General features: G+C 34.7%; 1 protein-coding gene across 2 annotated transcripts in view; it reads left to right on the top strand.

The window, feature by feature from the left end:
• Window positions 1–24,410, top strand: part of LOC125652354 (uncharacterized) — a 270,302-nt gene that overhangs the window by 172,275 nt on the left and 73,617 nt on the right. The window contains exons 2-5 of one of the 2 annotated variants that reach the window (XM_056159426.1): window positions 2,482–2,569; window positions 2,709–2,835; window positions 3,874–4,356; window positions 21,730–21,897. The exons of the other annotated variant lie outside the window; for it this stretch is intronic. Coding sequence (XP_056015401.1) covers window positions 2,531–2,569; window positions 2,709–2,835; window positions 3,874–4,356; window positions 21,730–21,897 — 817 coding nt within the window. The 5' untranslated portion in view covers window positions 2,482–2,530. The remainder of the gene's footprint in view (window positions 1–2,481; window positions 2,570–2,708; window positions 2,836–3,873; window positions 4,357–21,729; window positions 21,898–24,410) is intronic. 2 annotated transcript variants of the gene reach the window in all.

The raw sequence follows: 24,410 nt of genomic DNA, 5'->3' as shown, positions 1-24,410 counted from the left end.
CACAAGGTCTTAAATGGTTGACTTAAAAAATGGGGTCAAGGTCAAAAGTCAAGGTCACTCTTCAAGATGTGGGTCTCCATAAGGAACGCAATATTGAGTATGTACGTCATTCCAAAGGAAGTCTATATCCCCTTCCTTCACGGGATTCAGAATGATAGTTGGCTGCACCAAGTACTTGTGAGACACAGATAGATGACCGACATTCTACGCATAACTTGGAGAAATAGTCTCCGTGGGAAAGCTCTGTCAATGTCAAGGAGGACTGCATGAACCAACCAAGTACCAATTTACATATCTGCCCAATGTTCAACATTAGGGCACTGGTACTGATCTTTAAGCAATACACAAAATTGACACTCTATACAAACTGATAATACCCCCCCCCCCCCAAATTAAAAGAAATAGACATACACAGAAAGAGTTACACATGTACATTTCACCTTCTGTAATATTGTAAACCAATAAATGAATAAAATATTATTCCAAAAACAAAAAAGGAAAAAATGATAAATAAAATAAAATAAATGAATATGAGATTGATCACTGTTCGTTATCTTCAACTTGCCTGATCAGGAATGATGCAATATCCTTTGTTCAGACTCTATACTCAGGACACATTTTCTTTGTGCCTTTGCTCAGCCTCTTAAATCCTAGTTAACTCATTGAAATGACCTCCACGTCCACACATGTACACAAATCATCCAACGAGGATATGCGCAGTTTCCCCTTCTGTCGTCCGTTTACTGCATCTTCAAAAGTGAAAGTGGAAATCTCCACCAACCAACTCTCTCACATGTCACTGTTTCGGATCCTATAAAAAAGTCACTTTATCAATGTACAATGAGCACCATCATGCATTCAAACACAAATAAACAACATTGATATCATTCAAACTCCATTATTTCTTCTCTTTAAATCATCTAGTATTTAACCCTGGTCACATTACGTTCGTAAATATTTTGTTCACTAAAAAGTCATGCCAGGTCAAATGATCATAGATATATTTAGAGGGGGAGGGCAACAACATATGACGATAAGCTTATCATCAACTTTTATCACATTTGTTTGAGCATGTAAGTCACTAAAAATTAAACTTGTCGTAAAAATACACACTGAAGTAACTACAAGGAATTGCAGAAAACCTGGATACCAATTAGGGTACCATTCTATCTCTGTAATATGAGCTTGTGAAGTAGATCTTACAGAAACGGATGCAGGAATTTTTGAAGTGGGGGGTCAGCACTTGACCTTTTAGATACTTTTCACAACGTCCATCCGCTTCTTTGCTAGTTAAACATTATAGGATTCAGAGATATAAAGCGGGGGGGGGGGGGGTGTTCCAGAAATAAAAAAAAAATGAATTGATACAATTAGATATACGTGTATCATCCAGTGCTAGTTAATCTTTTATTTAACTTGTACATTAAAAATAATTGCCTAAAAATATTAGCAGTATCATATATATATTTTTTTAAAACAACAAAGATGTCCCACAGAAAGGGGGGGGGGGTGTGCCAATCCCCGGATTCCCTTCTGGATTCGCCATTTGGACGGAGTGTATATTTAAAGGCAAATGCTTACGTGCGGGTATTACTGTCTCATGACAGCATCTAGTTATATATTATACCATTACATTTTTGTGGTCATAAAAATATAAAACATAAACCCCTGTCAACAAAATAAAAAAAATAAATAGCTGCATATAAGGCGTCAATCTATATTAAACACACCCGCAGTAACAGATATCTGTCCCGCAGAAACGCATACAACTTCTTCAAACCTATATCATTGGCTTGTGCCGGCCCATAAATAGAACAGTTATCTAATATGGCGGATAAACGATACATGCGGCAGACACGGGGAATTCTACTATATTAATTCATGTCAGCTTTAAGTATACCTATTTACGTTGGAGCTATTCTTACATGCCAGAGGATTATGAGAATCTCTGTGTTTGGTTCATCATATATGAATGTTGGTCGACAACTTGGACACGTGGGTTTCCTCCGGGTACCCTGGTTTCCTCCTATTCAATGAAAACACATCGCTAACATCCGTGCAAGTCAGTAAATAGCTGGTATATAGCTAATGTTCATTGCTGTTATGTTTGACTTTAAAACAAAATTATTATCATTAAGGTGCATGTACATGTATATGAAAATATCTCTGATACGAATTAATTTCCTGTTGATTTATTTCTAATGCAAACACAGTTCATTTAAACATTAAAATATTCGTTTTCGCTATCGTCTATTTCATATTTCTTTTAAATAAAGTGGTAACAAAAGGAAATGAAAACAACGAATGCTACAACTTACTAAAACTTAGAACATCGTATGACATATTAAATGATGATTTCCCGTTGAACTTCATTCGAGAATATTTCTCAGAACTTTTACTTCGTCATCATCTGACATACTGTACCACTTTATTCAAATCCAGTAGAGGATGACTTATAACGTTTCGCGTTTTAAATTTCAGAATGTGACCAACTTCCACAACTGTTGAGAATATATTGACGTCGTCAGTAATGGCAGACAGAAAGCGTCGTGATTCAGCTGTTGAGTCTGTGAGTAGCTTTTGATTGCAAGGATCTAGTTCATGTCCTTTGAATATCACAGTGATACATAAACTATATATATGTCACAATGTACATTCATTCTTCTCCTAAGGGGTAATATTTCTATTGATATTTTCTCTTTACCAAGGATCTCTTGCAAAAGCGTTTTAGAGCAGACTCCAACAGCAAAGACGATGGCGAGGGTGATAATGATGATGATGATGATGATGATGATGGTGATGAGGAGGAGGAGGAGGAAGAAGACAATGTTACCAGTAAAGAAATTACTATTGTCTATAATTTCGTCTCATTGACCATTAAATGCGGGTATTGGGATTTTTTTCTCAAATATATAGAAAGAGCCGTAACTATATAGAAAGAGCCGTAACTATATAGAAAGAGCCGTAACTATATAGAAAGAGCCGTAACTATATGTTTTGGTGTTATAAACTATACCTCCATAGTTTGAAGCAGAAAATTAATAATTAATTCAATGAAAACTGACTCTAACTGACGTGACTGTATTGATTCTAATTGATTAAGATTTTTTGAGGCAACATACATGTAATATGGATACAAACGAGGTATTAATTTTATAGATTGATTAACGATGCATATGTAAGTATAACTACTGAACTGTTCTTACCAAACATATGTATTTAACGTGATTTGATATATTCATTTTCACGTTAAAGAAAAATCTTGAATTCTCACATTTCCATTCCAAACATTGATCGATGATACAAGTGATTTATCTTTAGTAAGCTACACAACATTAGACATTATTTATTTCAATAGAGTGATAGAAAACATCATGAAATTCAGTTATTCTTCATTTAGGGGATTTGTGTTTTGCTAAGTATGTACATCTTAGAAATTCAACATATTTGTCGATCAGTTTATGTAAAATTTTTGATTTGATGAAATATGTTCTGCCTAATCTTAAGGTTATAATTCACTTTGATAATTTAATTGGTTGTATCATTGAATCTCCAAAAAGTTTCGTTGGTGATATATAAATATACATGTGTTTTCTATCAATATAAGCATTCAATTTTTTTCAAGGCATCTACTGTAAATATTACCAGGCGATCCTACTTCAGTTATTGACACGATATGTCGGGCTTTCTTCTTGGGATATAGATAAAGGATATTTCCATAAATGTTTGGAAAAAATAGAAGTTTGTCTTGGGGTTATAATTCACTTTGGGAATTGAATCAGTTATGTTATTGTATCAAAATCCTCTCCTTGATGATATACAAATACATATTTTCTCTATCAATGTCAGTATACACATTTCATTTGTTTCCAGATATCTACTGTCAACTTTCTGAATATGACCAGGCGATCCTACTTCATTTGTTGGCAAGATATGACGTTATTTATTCTAGGGAGATAGATAAAGGGGAATTCCATAAATATTTGGAAAATAGTAGAAGCTTGTTAGGCATGGACAGCAGACCAGCAGAGGAGGATATCCGTTCTATTAAATCAATGACAGACAAAGGAGACGTGCTGAAGTGGGACGGGGGAAAAGTAGAGTTTTCTTCTCCTGAGGTCAGAGATAGGATTATTGAAGACTTTGTAGGCAGTGTCAGAACTGACAGTGAATATCTGATATTGAGCAGTATTATTGAGAAGAACTGGTATTACCCCAAATATGAAGGTATTAGAAATCGAATCATCCAGAACATTCTGCAGCCTTTTGTCTGGAGAAAAGGACTTGATTTGATCGAACTCATTGTCACAAAGGGTCGTTTTCTTCCTCATGGATGGAGAGTTATCACCGAAATACGTAAGTAAAATGTCAATCACTTTAACACTTTCTCTGACGTACCTCTGAATTTGACCAGTAATGTTTAAAAACAGGACCATGCAAAAGGAATACCTCTAAATCTTTGAAACTCTGGCATATGAAATATATGATTTATACATCATATTTTTGGAATGTTTCTCTACTTCTGAACTGTGGGAAAATCAAGTAAGTAAATAGAGTCATTAAATTAAAAAAAATGAAGTGAAATATGTGTCGATCTAAATATGACACAGCACTTTGAATCACATCATTCTCTCCATCGATATGAATTATTAAAACAATCCTTATGAATGCAATATTTTCATATTTTTGAAGAAGAAAAATCCCATCAGAACAAATTATAAGGGTATCAAAGGAGTAATGTTCTATTCAATGCAAGGGGTTAACGGTGATTTTCTAATGATTATTCATGAAGGAATGACGTTTATATAAACGGTGGATGCACGCAAGCCGTGAGAAAACAATTATTAGAAACATCGTGGGTGATGAGTATTTCGTTTACAGTATGCAATCATACTGAATCGAGATTTCATGTTAAATATGACACTCAACCCCTGTCCATTGCTGGAAATGGTTCCATCTTTTTGGGTTTTCGCCTAATTGTCTTTAATCGGTGAATGTGTCCCACCAACAGCCTGCAGGCCGCCCACACGTTCACGTCGCAATCTTATACAGACATTTGGAACTACTATTTCGTCTCCGATTCCGTTGCGGTTTTGGTATTTAGTGTGACAAACGAAATCTTGTTTTCTGAGCAAACGTGGGCAACTTTTTAAAAAAAATCAAACACACTGCATGTATCGGAAATAACAAGAAACATATTGACACAAGCTTCGAAGAACGATCGCAAATAATTTCTTATGAAATATGCTGATAAATTTGATCATACATGTATGTTATCACCTAAAAATTTGATCATTTTGTTACCTCGCCTTACCATCCAGGGCCATAATTTGAATAAATCTGAATCTGCACTACCTGATGATGGTTGCATATTAATGGGGCCAATCGCGGTCATGATGTGATGAAACAATGCTTTAAACATTGTCTCCATTGTCAAAAACAAGCAAAATACTTTTTTGTTAAGAATCATTAATAGTATTAAAATTAATTTTCATAAAAAACATGTTTCTATTTTTTTTTTAAAGTTCGTTAAGTCACATATCAATCCCGCACGAACATAGCTAAAAGTTAAAAAGTTAAATAGGGGGTTGGATGGGTAGGTAAAGTTGACGTCACATTTGTCTGAAACTTCTTATTTAGCAAGAAAACTAGTCATGCCTTCAATTCATGATTTATTTGTGTTCTTATTCGTTTCACTCAATCGAACTTAAACCATTTATAAAATGAATACAAACAAGTTAAATAGGATGTTTAGCACTCTTACCTGTATGTGCAGTTTAATTGTTTCTAATAATTCGATGCACAATTACAAAGTATATACATTCTTTTTTATGCAATTATCTCAGAATGCTACAAATAAAGAATAACAAAATTAATATGATAAAATTAACAATTCAATGTATGCATTACAATGGACGGGTAGATGAGACTTAACAGACTGCACGAGAAAGAGCCTTAGAATGACTTTACCTGTATGAAATACCTTACACGAGTTATAACAGCCCGTGTTATGAATATTAATGTCACCTAACTATATGACAATGCTAACGACCAATAGATGTAGGAAATAATCAATACGTACACGTGTTTGGGTATCTTCAATAATTACATATCCATCGGTTAAACACATCGTCGCTAGCAACAGTTATCGAGTCCGGTATTACCTACCCTTTCCACCTTAAATATTGGAAGCTCACCGATTGGTTGATTAAGAAACAAAAATAATTACGAAGACGAAGATTTTTTTTCATCATCCATGCATGGCATTTGACATAGTGTAAACGGAGACAATAGGCGTGGCTTGATATGATGCAATTAAAGCTGTATGACCCGATATTCATGTATTATTTCTGTACATAATTACTTTAAAGCAGATTAATTACTTTACAAAATTATCAACTTTTCATTAATTACATGCTTGAAAACATCTCCATGTAAAAGAAAACAGTGAAAATATTATTTAGAAAGTAAATATAGTGTGGTACATAGATGCAAGGTGAAGATAACGAACAGTGATCAATCTCATAACTCCTACAAGCAATACAAAATAGATAGTTGGGCAAACACGGACCCCTGGACACACCAGAGGTGGGATCAGGTGCCTAGGAGGAGTAAGCATCCCCTGTTGACCGGTCACACCCGCCGCGAGCCCCATATCCTGATCAGGTAAACGGAGTAATCCGCAGTCAAAATCAGTGTGCCAAGAACGGCTTAACAATCGGTATGAAACACGTCAGACAGCATTTGACCCAATGCGAGGTTGTATTGACGAACTCGATCGTTATAACGACCATCGAATTTGCGAAATGCTCATCCGGAAAACCTCGGACATTTCAGCCAAAGCACGGTGTAAGGCCCGAGGTGTTCCGGGTAACGCATAAATTATACAGTGTTAGACGTCTATAAATAGGCCTACGCCCGACAAGGGAATCCCAACATGATGTATTAACTCAGACGCAACTGTCTAGTTTTAGGGCTGAAAGAGCGTAAACAACGAATTACTAAGATGCATTTGATATTTTTATTACTATTAAGCTTATGGCACGTTGCTGTTGTAACAAACTACACAGCTTTACACAGATAAGAACACCGATGATATGTAAGTTTGAACTGGTAACGCGACTGTCACTTGTAATGACAGGGTGACGCAATTGTTTGTAAACACCGATTTAGAATTAAATATTTTTTGTTAAAACAGGTGAAATAATGTATGATATGTCATACAGCCTCATAACTACATACGTGCGATGATTTAATAGCGTTTTACGAGATGGAAAAAAATGTAATTCGGATCATACAGCTTCAAACCTAGTATTTGCGCCACTATCTATCGCTACTAGAAAAAAAAATATCAGCTAATAAATCGATGCTCCATGTAAAAATAACAATCTTTGTATGAAATAATAAATTGAAGGGAAAAGTACGTCTTCTATGACGCGAAGTGTGTCTCCGTTACTACGTGCCTAACGATTGATTGATAATAAGGGAGGGTGAAGATAACGAACAGTGATCAATCTCAATCATACTCCCGCAAGCAATACTAAATAAATAGTTGGGCAAACACGGACCCCTGGATACACCAGAGAAGGGATCAGGTGCCTAGGAGGAGTAAGCATCCCTTGTCAACCGGTCGCACCCGCCGTAAGCCCCATATCCTGACAAGTGATAATTTACGGTATCATTACGGTACCATTGCAGGGTGGTCGGTTGTTAAGCGGAATGAATCGAGAATATCTACCAAGCTGAGTAAATATCCACGTACGGTAGATGAAATTCACATTATACAAATTTTGAGATTGATGACATAGATCACTATCTTTACCTTTTCATTGTGCTTTGATTTGCTTTTAAGTCGCGTTCCGCTACTAAACATTAGAGAGTCATGGTTTTTGGTACTAGGATATTCGCTTGCAATATTTTGGTCCTTACAGAGAATTGCTTTTAAGTCGTGTTCTGTTACTAAACATTAGAGAGTCATGGTTTTTGGTACTAGGATATTCGCTTGCAATATTTTGGTCCTTACAGAGAATTGCTTTTAAGTCGTGTTCTGTTACTAAACGTTAGAGAATCATGTTTTTTGGTATTAGGATATTCGCTTGCAGTAGTCAAAAAGGATAATTGAATCGGGGAGAATCTTTTTTTTTTATCAGACATGAATCGGCTTTAGTCTTCATTAATTTGTAGACATCAGTTGCTCAATTAATGCATAATTTCCGAAATTTCTTTTTCTGAAGAGTTCGAAATGTTTCGATATTCCGTAGTTTATTTTCGGAACTCATACAACGTCCTATGATCATGAATAATTAGAAATGGTGCTTGGAGAGAGGAAATTAGCTTAACTGTTTTTCATCTGATTGGGTTAAATAACATAATTGAAATAAAGTGTATTACTCAAAGCTTGTTATAAATCATATGTTTGTTTTATTTTATTTAGAAATGTAAAAGCTTTAAAGACAGTTTGTGCGAACAGAGTTTGATAGACATACATAGAGGTCACACTGATTGTAATCTTTTTTTATCAAATGAATATACTGCGTGTAATTATAAAAGCTTAGTAATTGTTAACGTCATATCATATTTTCCATCATATATCCGTTATTGTTGCTATAATAGAGAATAATTATACCGTATTTGATGATGTGTCATGAAATGTACGCTTTGCTTTGTTTACTGTATTGCATGTACATGTACATGTCAATTTGCATCAAATACGTTTTCCTGGAGGTCAATGGAGATCACAAGCAAATACGATGCAGATTGGAAATTGAACTCAAGCGGTAGCTGAATGGTATCTGAGAGCATTCGCTTCGTAACCGGGAGTCTTATCTTGACCAACAATTTTCGCATAATACATTTCTCAGCCTGAAGTATCCCGATCAACAAAGCTAAGCCTTCCTGATCTAATGCTAAGGATTTGCGTAGTATAATTTCATTTAATTACTTTCAGAGAAATTTGAGTTTGTTTTATTTTTTTTATCCATAATTTTTTTATTGAAATGTTTGAAATTTGCAATTTTGCTCTTTCGTATTCACGGTTGTTTTTATTTAAACTCGGAACGTTTGTAAGATAATTTAGTTTGTATAACCATTATATTTCTAACTGAAGTATACATGTGTCAATTTCACTTTCATTTCCATAAATGATTCAACTACGATGACTAACAAATTACCAGATACCTAACGTACTTCTTATCAATATACAGATACGTTCGCAATATATTGCCCGATTCAGTTGTTACGGGATCCGATGGGAGCTTAATCGTTTTTCAACCTGACGAAACAAGTACCCCGAAGAAGAATTATGTTGACCACCAAGTAGTGTGTTCTGGTTTGAGGAAGGCGGATAATTTTACCAATCTTGCAACCTTACCAAGTGACACAATCCCTCTAAAACATTCCTGGAGCACCCTTTATAAAACATACCAGAGTTAAGACTAGCATCGGAATATCGTTTATTATTTAGAATTTTGCAGTGCAAGTAACCTTTGTCAAGAAGATGATGAACAGCTATTCTCGGAAGAGCTTTAAAGTCACCCCCTCTATTTAAACACTACTCGTTTCTGCAAAATGTTTTTCATCCTCATTTTCATCAGTTTTTGATATTTTTTCTTCGATTCTATTTCACATCTTGAGGCATTTTATGTTCAAAAGTGTTATTAATGTTTTCTAATTAAGATGTTTGAAACTATATTTTTGACGCATCTATATCAACTATTCGCTGACGCAATAGCTACTCCGAATTGTCGTTCCTTGCTCTCACATATACCTCTGTCAACGTCTGGAGGCTTTTACAACGTTATTGTAATAGTGGCACGTGTGCCCAAAAAAGTATGGCATCGAGTTCAGTTACAAAAAATATAAGTAAATAAATAAATATTGAACAGATGTCAAGTCTTTTTGTGACAAAAGAAGCATTGATTTGGGTTGAAACGTGGATATTAGGTCGTTCTCTTGCACCAGGCCTATACATATATACATAAAAAATTCATAGTAATGGAGAAAAATACATATAGTTGCTTGTCCGACATTTTCCCGATATTTTATAAAGTAACACTTAGTTTTATTAGCCGTAAAAGATGAATTTACATGTGGAATGACATTACGTAGTTTGAGACGTTGACATAGGACGGTAGATATATGCGAGTGTAAGGAACGATAACTCTGGGCAGAAATTAATTGTGATGTTTTAGTAAGGACTTTCGCGACGTTGCTGATCTCCTCAATATGAAGCGTTTTTATGATCTACAAAATAGATTTAGATTTTATATTGCAGTTATATTACAACAAAAATACATATATCGGTCTGGATAGTACATAACTTGAAATGTAAAAGCCCCGAATTAGATATCTGATTGTTCCAAAGATTAACACAAAATTAACATATGAGGGCATACAATGAAACAACCACTTCAATGTTTTACTAATTTACCGAGTTATTTCTATATGCGTTACCCTAGCCATACATATTGATTAAGTTTCCTTTACCCTAGTCATAAATTTGCCTTACCTTAATCATGCTCGAATTTCAAAATCTCTGTATCGTTGTAATAGGCGCTGATCATGCAAATATTATGCAATATTTACCTTCTACTATAGACTATTACAACATTAACCACCACTTTTGCAATATATACTTCATATATTTGTATATTAGGCGTACAATAACAGAAGCGTACTTGTCTATCTCAATCTTGGAACAGGGTACCGTACTTTACCATAGTTCTTTTCTACACGGTGATACATAAGTTTCTCAATTCTATATAAAGAATATTTCCTGAAAACATGGCTTTTCTTAACATCCAGTATTTATCCCTGCCCTCTTTTAATGGTTTTTAGATCAACCATATGAATTAAAGATGTATAGTGCCTCTATCATATGATCTCCGGCCCCTTGTGTGTGTTAAGATTCCGCCGTTCTTCGCCCTAATACCTGCCGATCCCAAACGCCCAGTGCGCATCACGAGAACTCACATCTTTTCTGTAGGTAGTGTAGGGAAAGACCACGTCCGTGTGGACATGTTCTCGTTACTCCCGACTCTCAGGAGCACAGGGACAACGTCCACGGCGGTCTCGAACGCACTCTTGCATTAAAATCGAATGTACATTTTTAATAAATATATTTCATTGGTACATTGAAATATAAGGCTTATGTCATGTTTCGTTTATTTGTTTTCTGTTTTAAAATATAGCAGAAATGCAGGGGCGCGTTTTGCAAACGAACTTACGACTTACGATCAACTTTACATACTGGAATTTTCCAGTTTATTGTAAGATCATTCGCTCCAAATGCAAACTATTTTCAGAAAAGTTTTACTTCATTCACGTAAAGTAATAACTGCGTATTACAATTTAAGACTTGCGACTTTATCCTAAGTTGTTTTGTAAAACGGGTCCCAGAATACGAAATTCGATTACGGGAATTAATTGTTCAAATGAACATGCTATCATATTTCATTCTGTGATTATTAGTTATACGAATCTGAAACAACTTACATATTAGATACAGTCGATATCGAAACATGTTTATGATACATGTAACTACATTTATAGTCTACCCGATATTTCAAATAGAACTGCATTTTTATATCACTATGCTCATTACTTTCTAAAATCCGTGTTTCGCAAAACCAAGATCGTATTCATTGTGCTTTTGAAGATTGCGGAAGCTAAGAGGTTTGGATTCTAATGAAAATACTCATTTGTGTACATAATTCAATGACTGTAGAAGTTGGGGTGCATATAGTGTTAGCATTTTTATTTGCATCTTTGTCTAAACCTCTCTTCAACATTTTACTAACCATGCGCCATTCACAGCACCTTACACAGCACCTTTCACAGCTCCTTACACAGGGACGTGCTGTTTATACACCTGCACGTAATGACATGTACATCGATCTGTCAAGAAAGAATTAAAAGGGAACTTTAAGTCGTATGGTGCCAAAAAAAATTGAGCATTCTGTGACAAAATCTACTAAATACTAAAATCATTGATTAATCAAATTGGTTGATTCAAATTGACATACATTTTTTTTTTTTTACCTAAGCATAGATTCTGTCCACAGAAAGCGCTTGAGCTCGGAAGCTTCCGGGGACTTTGTACCCTGAACCTCCACCACGACTTTGATTTGGACTCACTGGGTGCCTTAAGGCTGCCCTCGGACACCCTGCCTTTTCGGCCTGCACATAATTGCGTTCTTCGTAGCTATAACCTTCTTTATAATAGACACATGTAAAATCGCAGGTGCCGATATGAAGACAGTAGTTTTTGTACGACTTTACACACAGCAGATACATTGTGAGAAATGTGGATTTTGTTGTACAGTTTCAGCATCGTCATCATATATCTTAGTAGTCATGTTGTAATTGTCAGTGTGTGTCATGAAAGTCAGTTCTACTCGAATTACATATTCTGCTGTCTTTTTTTGAAATTTCCTTTTAAAATAGTCTGTTTAGCGCTTATTTTCCTATTTTGATCTTTTGTAATCTACCCCCTACATACTATGGAATTGGGTCGCCTGATTTGAGTGTTCTACGCGTTTTCTTTTAGTATTTCGGTCAGCACATAAACACGATTTAAATATTTGAACATATCGATGTAAACAAACTCCTAACATCTATGCGATACTAATGTTTGGCCTCTAAACAAAACCTTAACGTATTTCAGAGAGTGAAGTGCAAAACTGGACCTTTGAAATGATGTTTATTTTAAAATGATTTAGTTCTTATTGTATCCTTGTCTCTGATTGGTCAAATTCCAATTGAGGAGCGCCGGTTATTTTTGTATAACCTGGTTTGGTATTGGAACACAGCCCCTTGATAGGATACCGCAAGTATTTCCCCCCTCTTTAAAGAACCAGAGCCACGAAGTACTAAAATTGGCCTTTCGCCAAAATAACTGAGACTTTCACAGTGAATGCTCTAGGATTTATAGGTTATAGAACAGTTTATTTTACAACTATATCTTTTCTAGTTTTCGTTTTACAGTCGTTTAAACTTTGTGTTGTTTTTCAACAGAAAAGCTATATAAAGTCATGGTGTTGACGTTATGAGAATCACAGTGTAATACACAAAAAATGGACGCATAGGTTAATATATATTTTTTGGGCTTATTCTGGTTGTAAATCACAATTGTTAAAATACTAGGAACTTGTATATTTTCTATCACGATGTTTAAATTTGTGATATATCCCCCTTCCCCACTACATAACACTTTACTATTTTTTCCCGCTATATTGGATATAATTGAAAAATCGTGATCAAAAATTAAAATTCCTTTCAGTGAAAAGACCACAGCAAATAGTATTATTTTACCGTCTATCTCAAAGACGAGTTTATATTTTCAAGTTGCATATATCTATTCGTATCAATTTCCATTAAAATTGATATTAACTGACGATAAAAAAAAAAAAAAAAAAGAGAGAGACCACTGTATAATTTTGGTTAAACTTGAGTAATTATAGTAACTAATTAGAAAAATTGATTTTTTGAACATCCACCTCGTAAACTAAAATTTTAAAAATAAAACACGGTGGACCTTTAAAATTGTTGGCACCTCTGAAGTCATAATTTTCTGAGCGAGGTTGATCTTTAAGTCCACGGAGGATCTAAGTGCATACATGTATCTGACATCTGTGTCTCCTTTGTGCCACCGTGCACCTTCGTGTGATAAAAAAAGATAATAAATACTAAGCGAAATATTAGTGGGTGAAAATTAAAACGTATAAAACGGCGACTTGTATATATTCATACATTTAATGATATATATTATTGTAAATTTAAAATAGTAATTTAAAAAAAATGTACCTTCACTGTCTATCTTTAAAGAATTATCATACTGATTTGATAACTTACTTAAATTGTTTACATGTTGGAGTTTGCTATTCGAAAGAATTCATCTTAATTACTCTTAACTTATGACGTTCGTTATGTGTTAATTTTTAACGTTTATATGTTTGAAGCAGATAAATTGTTTTTAAAACCCCCAGAAATAGAGTGGACAGTGTCGCTAAATGGATTTTAATTATCTCTAAATAGAAACCTCAACATGTTTGTAAATCGGGATTATTTCTTGTATATAGATATATCAAGATATTGATACATATCCGTATGCAGACTTCCCCGCAGACGTTCACACCTTTATGAAACGGTCAAATTCTCGACATCCCGTACGTGTTAGTCGGTATATTGTTTCACAGCACGAGCAGCACGAGTTCACCAAATAAGAGACTTTTGGGATCATTTAACTTTAAAAATGAACAAACTTTTGATAGTTAGGCACGTAACATCGGTTTAAAAAAGAGAGGGGCAGTCCTAACTTGCGCCAGCCGAATAATTTAACACGGAAAAAAGGGAAATTAAATATATCAGAATGAAGTGGAATGGTTAATAATAAGAAACATATTGTTCATTTTAAGATTTGATTAAACTTCCCGTACCTGTATACAATTGCAGATCTCTCTCTCTCTCTCTCTCTCTCTCTCTCTCTCTCTCTCTCTCTCTCTCTCTCTCTCTCTCTCTCTCTCTCTCTCTCTCGAAGTTATAGATTCAGTACAGTTGTATACCGTGTATGAATAGACGCAACTAAAATGCAAATCGTCAAATCATTTTGTCTGTATATTTTTTGTGTAAACTAGTTCCATTTGACACCGAGATTTCAAAACACCCTTACAGCTGACTTAGATGGGTCGATGTGGCGATCTATCCACTGCACACTTAAAGAAATTGAATTCGGGAGGGGGATTGGGACAGTTTGAGTTGCTGAAGACCACCACCCACCACCGCCACCACACACATGTACACAATTTAAGGTTTTGAAGATTGGGCAATACGGAACTTTCGGGATGTGCCGGAACGACCGATTAGACTTGACGTTTATACACCGCGGTCACGTGATAGTAAGCAATTGTAGGGCAAAATTGATATCGTTACAACTGGTATTTCGCTAGCAGACGGTCCGTGAAGAGCTATGCACAGTCCCACAATGACAACCCAATTCACTGTTGGTGCTTAGTACCTTGGTGTAAATTAGATGGAAGGAAAAAGGCGCATTTAGACGCGAATCCTTGGATGGAAGGCTTGATGTTTTACCGATATCCTCAAGATATTCACTAGATTTGTTTTCCTCGCCAACTCACATAATTTAATCAAATGCATTTTCTTATAAATTGTTGTAGTGATTCCTTTCTTTGAAAAATAGCATTTTAATACAGTAATTTGATAGCAATTGAAGAATTCCATGCTTGTTTACTTAGTTGTTATTGTAATCCGGAAGTGACATGCCCTACAATTACGTTTGACGCGCGATAAAAGTCAGAGTGGATCCGTATCTCGAAAGTCCCGTATTTAAGCACAATTTCCTATTGCTATTGTAGGCTGGATTATTAAATTAAGATATATTTATTGGTAAGACACATATCCAGTTTATTAATTGGCAAAACATATAAAATATAGCATTCAGCCCGTCTGTCATAATTTAATTTTACTTGTATCACACAGTTTGACTTGTTGAGCACGCTGAAAAAAATATTTGTTTATATTGGATAAATGTAACTTGGTATGGGGACACACCTCCTTGACAACCAAGAAGACACTACTTTTCCTTTTGTAATTTTACATTGGACAATGGAACACTGATGCGTTGATAGGCCTTCGAACAAGGCCTATGAAATAGAAAATCAACGAAATTAAACATGCCCAATAAATACTGTATTGTCTTACCCCCCCCCCCCCCTAAAAAACAACAACAACAAAACACAAAACGCAGTCTTTAAATTGTTTACAAATAAAGTTACATAAAAATAAAAGAAATAAAAAACTCTTGGCATGTACGACGATAGCATATGTGAACTTAAAAACAACAACAACCGGTATATCGAGTATTTTGATATGGGGGTTACTTGATCCGCCTATCGAACCATAAAATGCGTCATGAATGTCTTACAACAGATGACGTCATGTCTCATCGATAACATGTGGATTACTATCTATGCATTGCTTACATAATTTACTGTGTCGGATTTAACTGGCGCAATGCTGCATGTTATGGTAAGTCATATGGTAGTTTAAATCTGTTATTTTGAATTCCCTTTTGCCTGACCAGGTCATGCTAATATTCAGCCCGAAACTTTGATGTACTGTAAATCAAAGAAGGACTCGCTACCAATGTACGTAAAGTTAGGTTAAATAAAACAGTTATTTCGAATGTTGACAGTCTAAAGCTGTGTAGTAACAATTTTGTAAAATAAATAAAGCAAAAATTATTCGATATGATATCAGTACCATACAAGAATACTTGCGTGAAGCCTGAATATTTTCCGATATATCCCCAAGTGACAGAAGACGTCATGTACATTTCAGTCACTAGGCCTAACAGTTTCGGTAACTCGTTTCGTTCAATGATAATGTTTATGATAATAATGTAAAAGTACCAAAATTATACAGTTTTTAAGCAACGATGCAATGAAGATGCTTCGTGAACGACTTTAAAAGATGAGAACAACTAGGCATTGAAAATGAACATCTATAACCTAGTAAAAGGGCAAAAGAAGCGGCAACCGAAAACTATTATTAGATGAGGGAATTTCCCTTGCTTTAAAAATAAATACGGAACTAAAATGAACTATATACATGACACGAAATAAAAAACGTGGTTTCTTTCTCCATAAGATACTTAAATCAGCCATATTATCTGTAAAATTCAAGTTTACCACCACCAGTGCATTATAACCGCGATATTTTTCAGCAATTCGGAATATCGTTTTTTTGAAAAATAAAAATAGTGCTCCTAGCTCGCCCTAAACTATTTTTGCATTTATGGTCAATTGAAAAGGTGTATATTATAAAAATACTTTAAATATTTTGGGCGAGATGAAACCAGTATGACAAAACCTTTACAAAATAACCAGTTTTTGGTGGAAAATGACAAAAATACGGTACCATATCCGGTTCTAGTATGTATACAGCTTAAGTTGTGCTCCTATTTTTAAAATCTAACATGTTTTTTTAAGCCCTGGATTCTGATACATATTTATAACACCAATACTCCTATTCAACACTTACTTTCATTTTTATATATTGTAAGGGCCATAATAAGGGGTTTGTGAATCAGGTTCTTTACATTACAACATTGTTTTCACCTCACTATGGAATATAAAGTCAACGTGTACAATAAGATAATCCGGTTTGATACACATGTTGTTTTCTCGTTGTCAATTAGCATCTACTTGTGCACAAATCAGTGTTGTAAATCATCTTTCTCTGTATGATGGTCGAATAATAGATTAAAACAAAGATATTATATTCGAATTAATGATTTACCATGTAAGTATTACCCTTTTCATTTTGAAATACATTTCTCACTGGGGAAAGGGGGATAGTGCTTAATTGCTTGATTCGTCATTCAACAAGGATATAAAAAACATACGTCACATTTTATCACATGACGTCAATCACATTAAGATGAGGATCGCGATTTGTTACTTGCTTACATATTCTCCTGTGTTTGATTTACTATTAGCAACAACGTTGCCTGCAAAGGTGCGTTTTCATGTAGTAGAAATTTCCACAGAGTTAAGGTAGTGATTGCATGGGTCATTGAAAATTAATGAATCTATGATTTTTTTTAATTTTTACATATTATGTAGTTAACAGTATCTGTAACTCATTATGAAAGTATCATATATGGTTTTCACGGAAATTGTGACGCTACGGTTGTCATAGTAACCCCTCTTGTCTACTTTCCGTAATAAATGATACAGGTATTTGAGGTGATGTTTAAAAATGATACAAAAGGGGTAAGGGATACAGATTTTATATCAAATTGAAGTTAAAGCCTTAAATGATATATAATTTGTATCAATATGTCCATTTATTTTCATATGAAGTAGAAGCAGGGCTGCTTATGAGCAATTTCGCAATTTTTAGAAGGCAATTATTCACCAAAGCAGACATAATTTCACCCCCTGAGGAATAAATAATCAATTTTTTATTTTTTTATTTTAAAATATGTTTTAACATATGTTAGGAGGAATTTTTGCTGAAAGTATCAATATTGGTTTTCAGGTTTACTATGGCGCTATGATCACTATAGTTACCCCCTCCCCCTCCTTACATAAATGCTGCAGGTGATAATTATAATAAATATGCATCTTACATGCATTTATTTCAACTCATATTAAAACTATGAAAATGTTTTGATGTTTATTATTAAGTTTATTCTACATAGAATGATAGTACTGTTGCTTTGGAGATGTTTTTATTACTTTATATTTGAAATTACTTGTATATTCATGCTCTGTAAGCGTATGTTAAAAACGCGGGAAATATAACACAGCCGATGTAAGCTGTGTATTGTGACGTCGTATTACCTGCGACGTTTTTTTCCCTCTTTTCAAACCAAGCGATTATCAAAAACAACAAAACTTTCATTATTTTTTAAATTATAAGAAATAACTGAAGTAATTGAGAAAAACATAATAACAGCAAGTGTTGTTTTCGAAATTCACACTTTTTGATTTCTTTTAACATCCACATTACATAGTAGATTTCCTCGATTCCCCGACTCGGAGGCTCTTAGCTGACGATCTCAAAGTAGAGGATGGGAATATTTGTAGCAAAATAAAGGTTTTAAATCTATGTATAGTGTACTTAGGAAAGATATGATTAAAATTATTGATATTTTTTGCTCAAAATGACGCGTTTACATAACCCGTACGTGATTCCTTGGCCTAACAGTTTCCCTTGGATATTACATCCAGCATTTTCCGGAATCGGAAACGAAAATAATCTCTTTTTAGATAATACATGAATTAAACCACGTGATGCCATGCAATCACTACCTTAACAGCCGCAAATTATTGCATTTTCTGATATTTGAAGACTTACTTTGGGTAGGCCTGAACAATGCATCTTCCCGTATTTTTTCAATCTGTCGGAGATGAGCGACCTCAAAGTTGATCTCCATAGGGAAGTGAAATACGCATTACATGCATAATCTACACATATTTTCTGTCATGAAAAACGTCACATTCGATACAATATGTTGATAGATAGGCTCTGTAGAACTAAGATTAAATATTATATATAGCTCTGCCTTCACAGCTAGACGATTCATCGTTGTTCCTAAGTTAATCACTACGCTTCTCTGTTGACTTTTATTTTCCAGAGTTTATCTACATTTTGATAAACGAAAGTTAGTATCTGTCTCTTGCATTAAATTATAAGTGATGACTTTAATTCTGGTTCAAATTATACGAATACAACCTTCTTTGGGTCAGTTTACGCTTTATTTAATCCACGAATCTGACCCAAAGCAGGTTATACTCGTATAATTTGTCCCAGAATTAAAGTCATTCCTTAAATATATGCTCAAAGAAAAGATGACCAAACGTAAACATAAAAGAAGTTTGAAAGAAAATATAGACAAAAGTATGTTTCGAACTTCAAACTTAGCAGCAGCATCGCTCTAACCATTGCTTCATGAAGACATGGGTATGAGAAATAAAGTAGTCTTCACAAGTTTCTTGATCTTTGTGTAAATACGAAAATAAGGATTGGTAGTCTATTCTAATAATTTTCAACACATTGATCACCTTCAACCAAAATTTATTCAATGGAATGGAGTACAATGATATCCATAAGGAACAATGTGAAGGTTTTATTCTGATGAAAGATTAACTTTTCCAACAATTTTTGATTGTTGGATGATACCGTTGTATCTACTATGTACTCTGTGTAAACTCGGCGAATTTCGTGCGTATAAAATAAAAGAACTATTGACGGTTGAATGTACTTATTGTGTAAGCATGGTTCTCACATACATAAACTGGAATTGTATTACAAAGGATTAGTGGAATTTGGTATTGAAGGAGACTACTTTACACGCGATAATACGTACTAAGTACGATGTTGTCCTTTTACCGTGCGATACTGAACATTGTGGATTTAACAACAGAACTTTTAATTATTTACGTCATAACCGGTAGGTGAAGTGCCACATATTTTGATCCATGCTTAGCGCTTAAGGAAAGGTGTTGGTAAAATATGGAACGGAAAACAAAACGGAAGACGGAATGAAACGGAAAACGGAAATACTGTATGCAATATTACGAGGTCAGTATTTTGCAAAATAAAAGGTTGATGATGAACAAGGGAAGCAGAAATTACACACACACACACACACACACACACACACACACACACACACACACACACACAGAGAGAGAGAGAGAGAGAGAGAGAGAGAGAGAGAGAGAGAGAGAGATAATCTACATAATCTACCGTTTCATATTCTTCATAGTAATGCATACACATTTCAAAATCCTTAACTTACCTTGAAAAATATTGACCCCAAAAAATTAAAAAAGAAATAATAATAATATTGAAAAGAACTTGAATTTTCAGATTTGATATCCATTGAATACCCCCTCCCCCGAAAGCAACACTGCAAAATATAAAATAATTCTGTCAACTATGTTCCCGATTATAACCTTATTCAATTGGACTTGCTTTTATTCTTAATTTAGTTCTATATCTTGTATAATGCATGTATGTATTTATGTATCACATCAAATTTTAAAGCAAACGAGTTCGGTGTGCATTGAAGGTTTGTCTCATTTGGGATGAATTTATGTGAAAGTTTTTACATTTACCGATAGCCCGCGGATAAGTGTTGAACCCGAAGGAATACAGCGGGAAAAAACAGATTGAAACAGAACCAATGGAGTTCAGCTTCTCCATCGTTAACTTCTCATATTTATGTAGCAATATTCCATAATCACCTGCATATAGTGTTATCTCTCAACTGATTCGATATGCAAGAGTTTGTTCTGGATATGATCAGTTTTTAAATCGAGGCAAGCTACAGACAAACAAGCTGATGGTGTAGGGTTTCAGCAGTCATGTTTAAAGTCAGCATTTCGCAAATTATAGGGTCGTTATAACGATCTAGTTTACTAATACAACTGATCATTGGGTGAAATGCTGTCTGACGTGTTTCATACCGATTGTCAGACCTTTCGTGGCACACACATTTTGAAAGGATAACTCCGTTTACCTGATCAGGGTATAGGGATCAAGGCAGATGTGACTGGTCGACAGGGGATGCTTACTCCTCCTAGGCACCTGATCTCACCTCTGGTATATCCAGGGGACCGTGTTTGCCCAACTATCTATTTTGTATTGCCTATGGGATTTATGAGATTGATCACTGTTCGTTATCTTCACCTTTCATCTGGCAATGCCGACATTTCAAAATCCTTGTCAACGCTATGTAAATTCTTACATACGTTTAATCAATTTATGATGCAGAATGTCAAGATATAATTGTTTTACCTCTTGTGAACAAATTTCCAAAATTTAGATTTTATTCATAACAAAGGTTTTTTATCGGGCTTTTGGTGTTATCTTAGCTACGTTAATCATTATAATTCTTAAATTCTGTTCCGTTTTCCGTTCCGTCTCGTTTTCCGTTCCGTGTTTTTGCAACATCCTGCCCAGACACGTTATGTCTGATATTAAGGCCATATGTTTGAGCGAGGCTCGAACTTAGACCTACCAACTGCAAAATAATTACTCTACTACTAAGTTACAACAAATTATAGGTCAACGTTACTTCCAATCACCATTGTAATTTGTACAAAGTGTAAAAGCTGTCTTTTGTCATGTATATCTAGATATTTTTCCGTATATCACGTGATGCATTCCTATAATTAACAACGACTTTTGTTTTAGTAAAGCTACCTCCATACGGGTGGTATATGTGTAAAGATGAAAAGTGGATAGGATTTAAAGGATTTGTACAACAACATATGGAACTGTGCCAGAAAAGCATCGCTGAATTGAATTTAGGCAGTCTCCTGGGATCATACCTGATTGGCTTTGGGACAGGAAATGAAATAGGTAATGTCTAACACGTGTTTCTTAGATTTAACATCTGAGGAGGTTTGTCTTTTAGCAGACATCGAATTATCATTAAATGATATATAGTTAAATATGCATAACACGGTACGTATCTTGCTACATGTATATCAATCTATCGTATTATACGAACCAATGGCAACTGAACATTTCTAAGCATACCAAATGTAGAATAATATGTTTACGGTGTGACCGTTGAAACGAACGAATACCCAGAACATCTTACAGCACGTCTTGAGGCAATTCATTTAACGCGGAAATATAGCGCAGTTAATGTAAACAGTGCATGTTGACGTCATCATCAGCTGCGATTGTTTTTCTTTCAAATCAAGCAATTATCCACAACAAAACGTACAAGGTATGGGAAAGCTTGTCTGGAATTTAAAAACAGTTGTGGTACTTTCTAAACTATTCACTTTTTTATCTACGGGCTTGTCAATGAAGTATACCGCAGTGGCGGCGACATTTTCCGGAAGCATTATGGGTAGTCCCAATCATTTTTTCAGCTGATGGAGCAAATTTCCACCAGAGTTCGTTTGCTCACAAACTAAACTCTTCCAGTTAGGCATTATGGGATAGCAATTCCTTAGGCTGCGTATACTGTGTGACGTCACTGTAGAATGACGATAAAACATAACGTCAAACGTAAACAATTTTCAAAACAAGAACGTAAACATCAAGTTCATTACTTTATACAATAATTTTAGTATCCCTACTTTTTAATTATCTTTTGATCACTTTATGTTGAAAATAAAATCCATACCTTTATATTAATGATCATTAATGTCAATATCTTCAAACTTTTAACTACGAACTACTTTGGTAGTGTTTTTCCCCCATGAAAATAACAGACTCACAATATACAAATATGTATATTGTACTACGTCACATAGAATATATCTATACATAGGTGACGTTATGAGGCATCAAGAGGGAGTTTGCTGATGAAAAGCAAAACATGTGACTTATTAATTGCATAATCATTGGAGCGAGCTCGTCGCGTCAATTTGCGACGCGAGCTTCGCTCGATAATATATACGGTGTGACCGTTTGACCGATCGAAGCATGAAATGGTAATTAGCCTTCATAATTCGATTAGGTACGGTAAATTAAATTGCACTTTAAAATATAGAATATTAGTTATTTTAATTAAGAAATTAATCTTGCGCTAAACGCCCAGTAACATCTAAATATTAAAGGGGGAATGTATGAGATAACTACAGAATCCGCCTATTCATTTATCGCGGGGGATATAACCTGGTCAATGTAAACCGTGCATTGTGACGTCACATAAGACTCGACTTTCTCTATATCAAATCAAGCAATTATAAACAACAATACACCTCGTTTGCAATTTAAAAGACATTTAAAAAGACACAAAACTAAGCATAAAATTTAAAGTGCTAAAACAGTAAAAGTAAATCTACCGTATATTTTTATTTAAGGAAACTCATGAACGCGTTCATCTATTTCGTCGCACTACTATTTTCCTATTTGATAATTGGGGTAAAACTGTAAGATCGATGATTATACCATTCCTTTTAACACACTAAGTGTTTGATTACAAACTGTATGTCAGTCCTATATTTTGACATTCAAAATTAAAACACGAGTAACTGTAGAAGCAACTGATGAATGAAACAAGAGGGCGGCACACATATGGATCACAAAATTTTCAGTGAACGTATGCAGATTGATTGATTGATGTTTTCCGCCACGCTTAACAATTTTTCAGTTATATGGTGGCGCCCAGTTTTTTTTATTGGTGGAAGAGAGAACCCAGATAAATGTACCTGGGTAGAGACCACTGACCTCCTGAAAGTAAACTGGGAAACTTCCTCACTTATATGAACGTATGCAGAGATTATATATCTACTCATTTGCTGATTTTCTAAGTTTTTTCTTTTACATGCGTGTTACCTTTAGAGCCTTCCTTCGGACCATCCGGGCTTGGCTCGATATTAAATACCAGAACGTGTACTTTCTACCTTGATTTCCAAAGTGCAAAAATTGTGAAAATAACGATAATGATCAATCTCAATATCAACTAGTTCTAATTGTAACGGGGACCGTTACATATGTTCCCCAAACCTCCCCCAATTAAAAAATGATGTTTTTGTGAATCTATAGCAAAAAATCATTTTATTTTAGCTTTTAATTACATGTAGTACGTTTAATATGGTCATTTCAGTACCCAAAAATGAAAGAAAGCGTTGCACGCACATGCGTGTATGATTCCGAATTTTTGTTGATGTCGTTCAACAGGCATGTGTATCATATACTCACAGTGTGAATTTCATAACGTTTCCATTAAATATAAGGAAGTTATAGCGATTTTAAAATCGTCCAATCAGAATTCAGCACACGTGCATGCACGTGCTGAGCAGTAATTCTAACCACAGCAATTTGTAAGGAGTACCAAGACACATCTAAACCATTAATATCAATAGAATTTGATGAAAAACAAAAACGTTATTGTCCTTTAAAAACTGAAC

The sequence above is a fragment of the Ostrea edulis genome, chromosome 3 (assembly GCF_947568905.1).
Source record: "Ostrea edulis chromosome 3, xbOstEdul1.1, whole genome shotgun sequence".
Classification (NCBI taxonomy): Eukaryota; Metazoa; Mollusca; class Bivalvia; order Ostreida; family Ostreidae; genus Ostrea; species Ostrea edulis.
The sequence above is the reverse complement of the archived record's forward strand: the minus strand, read 5'-3'. Positions and strand labels throughout refer to the sequence as shown.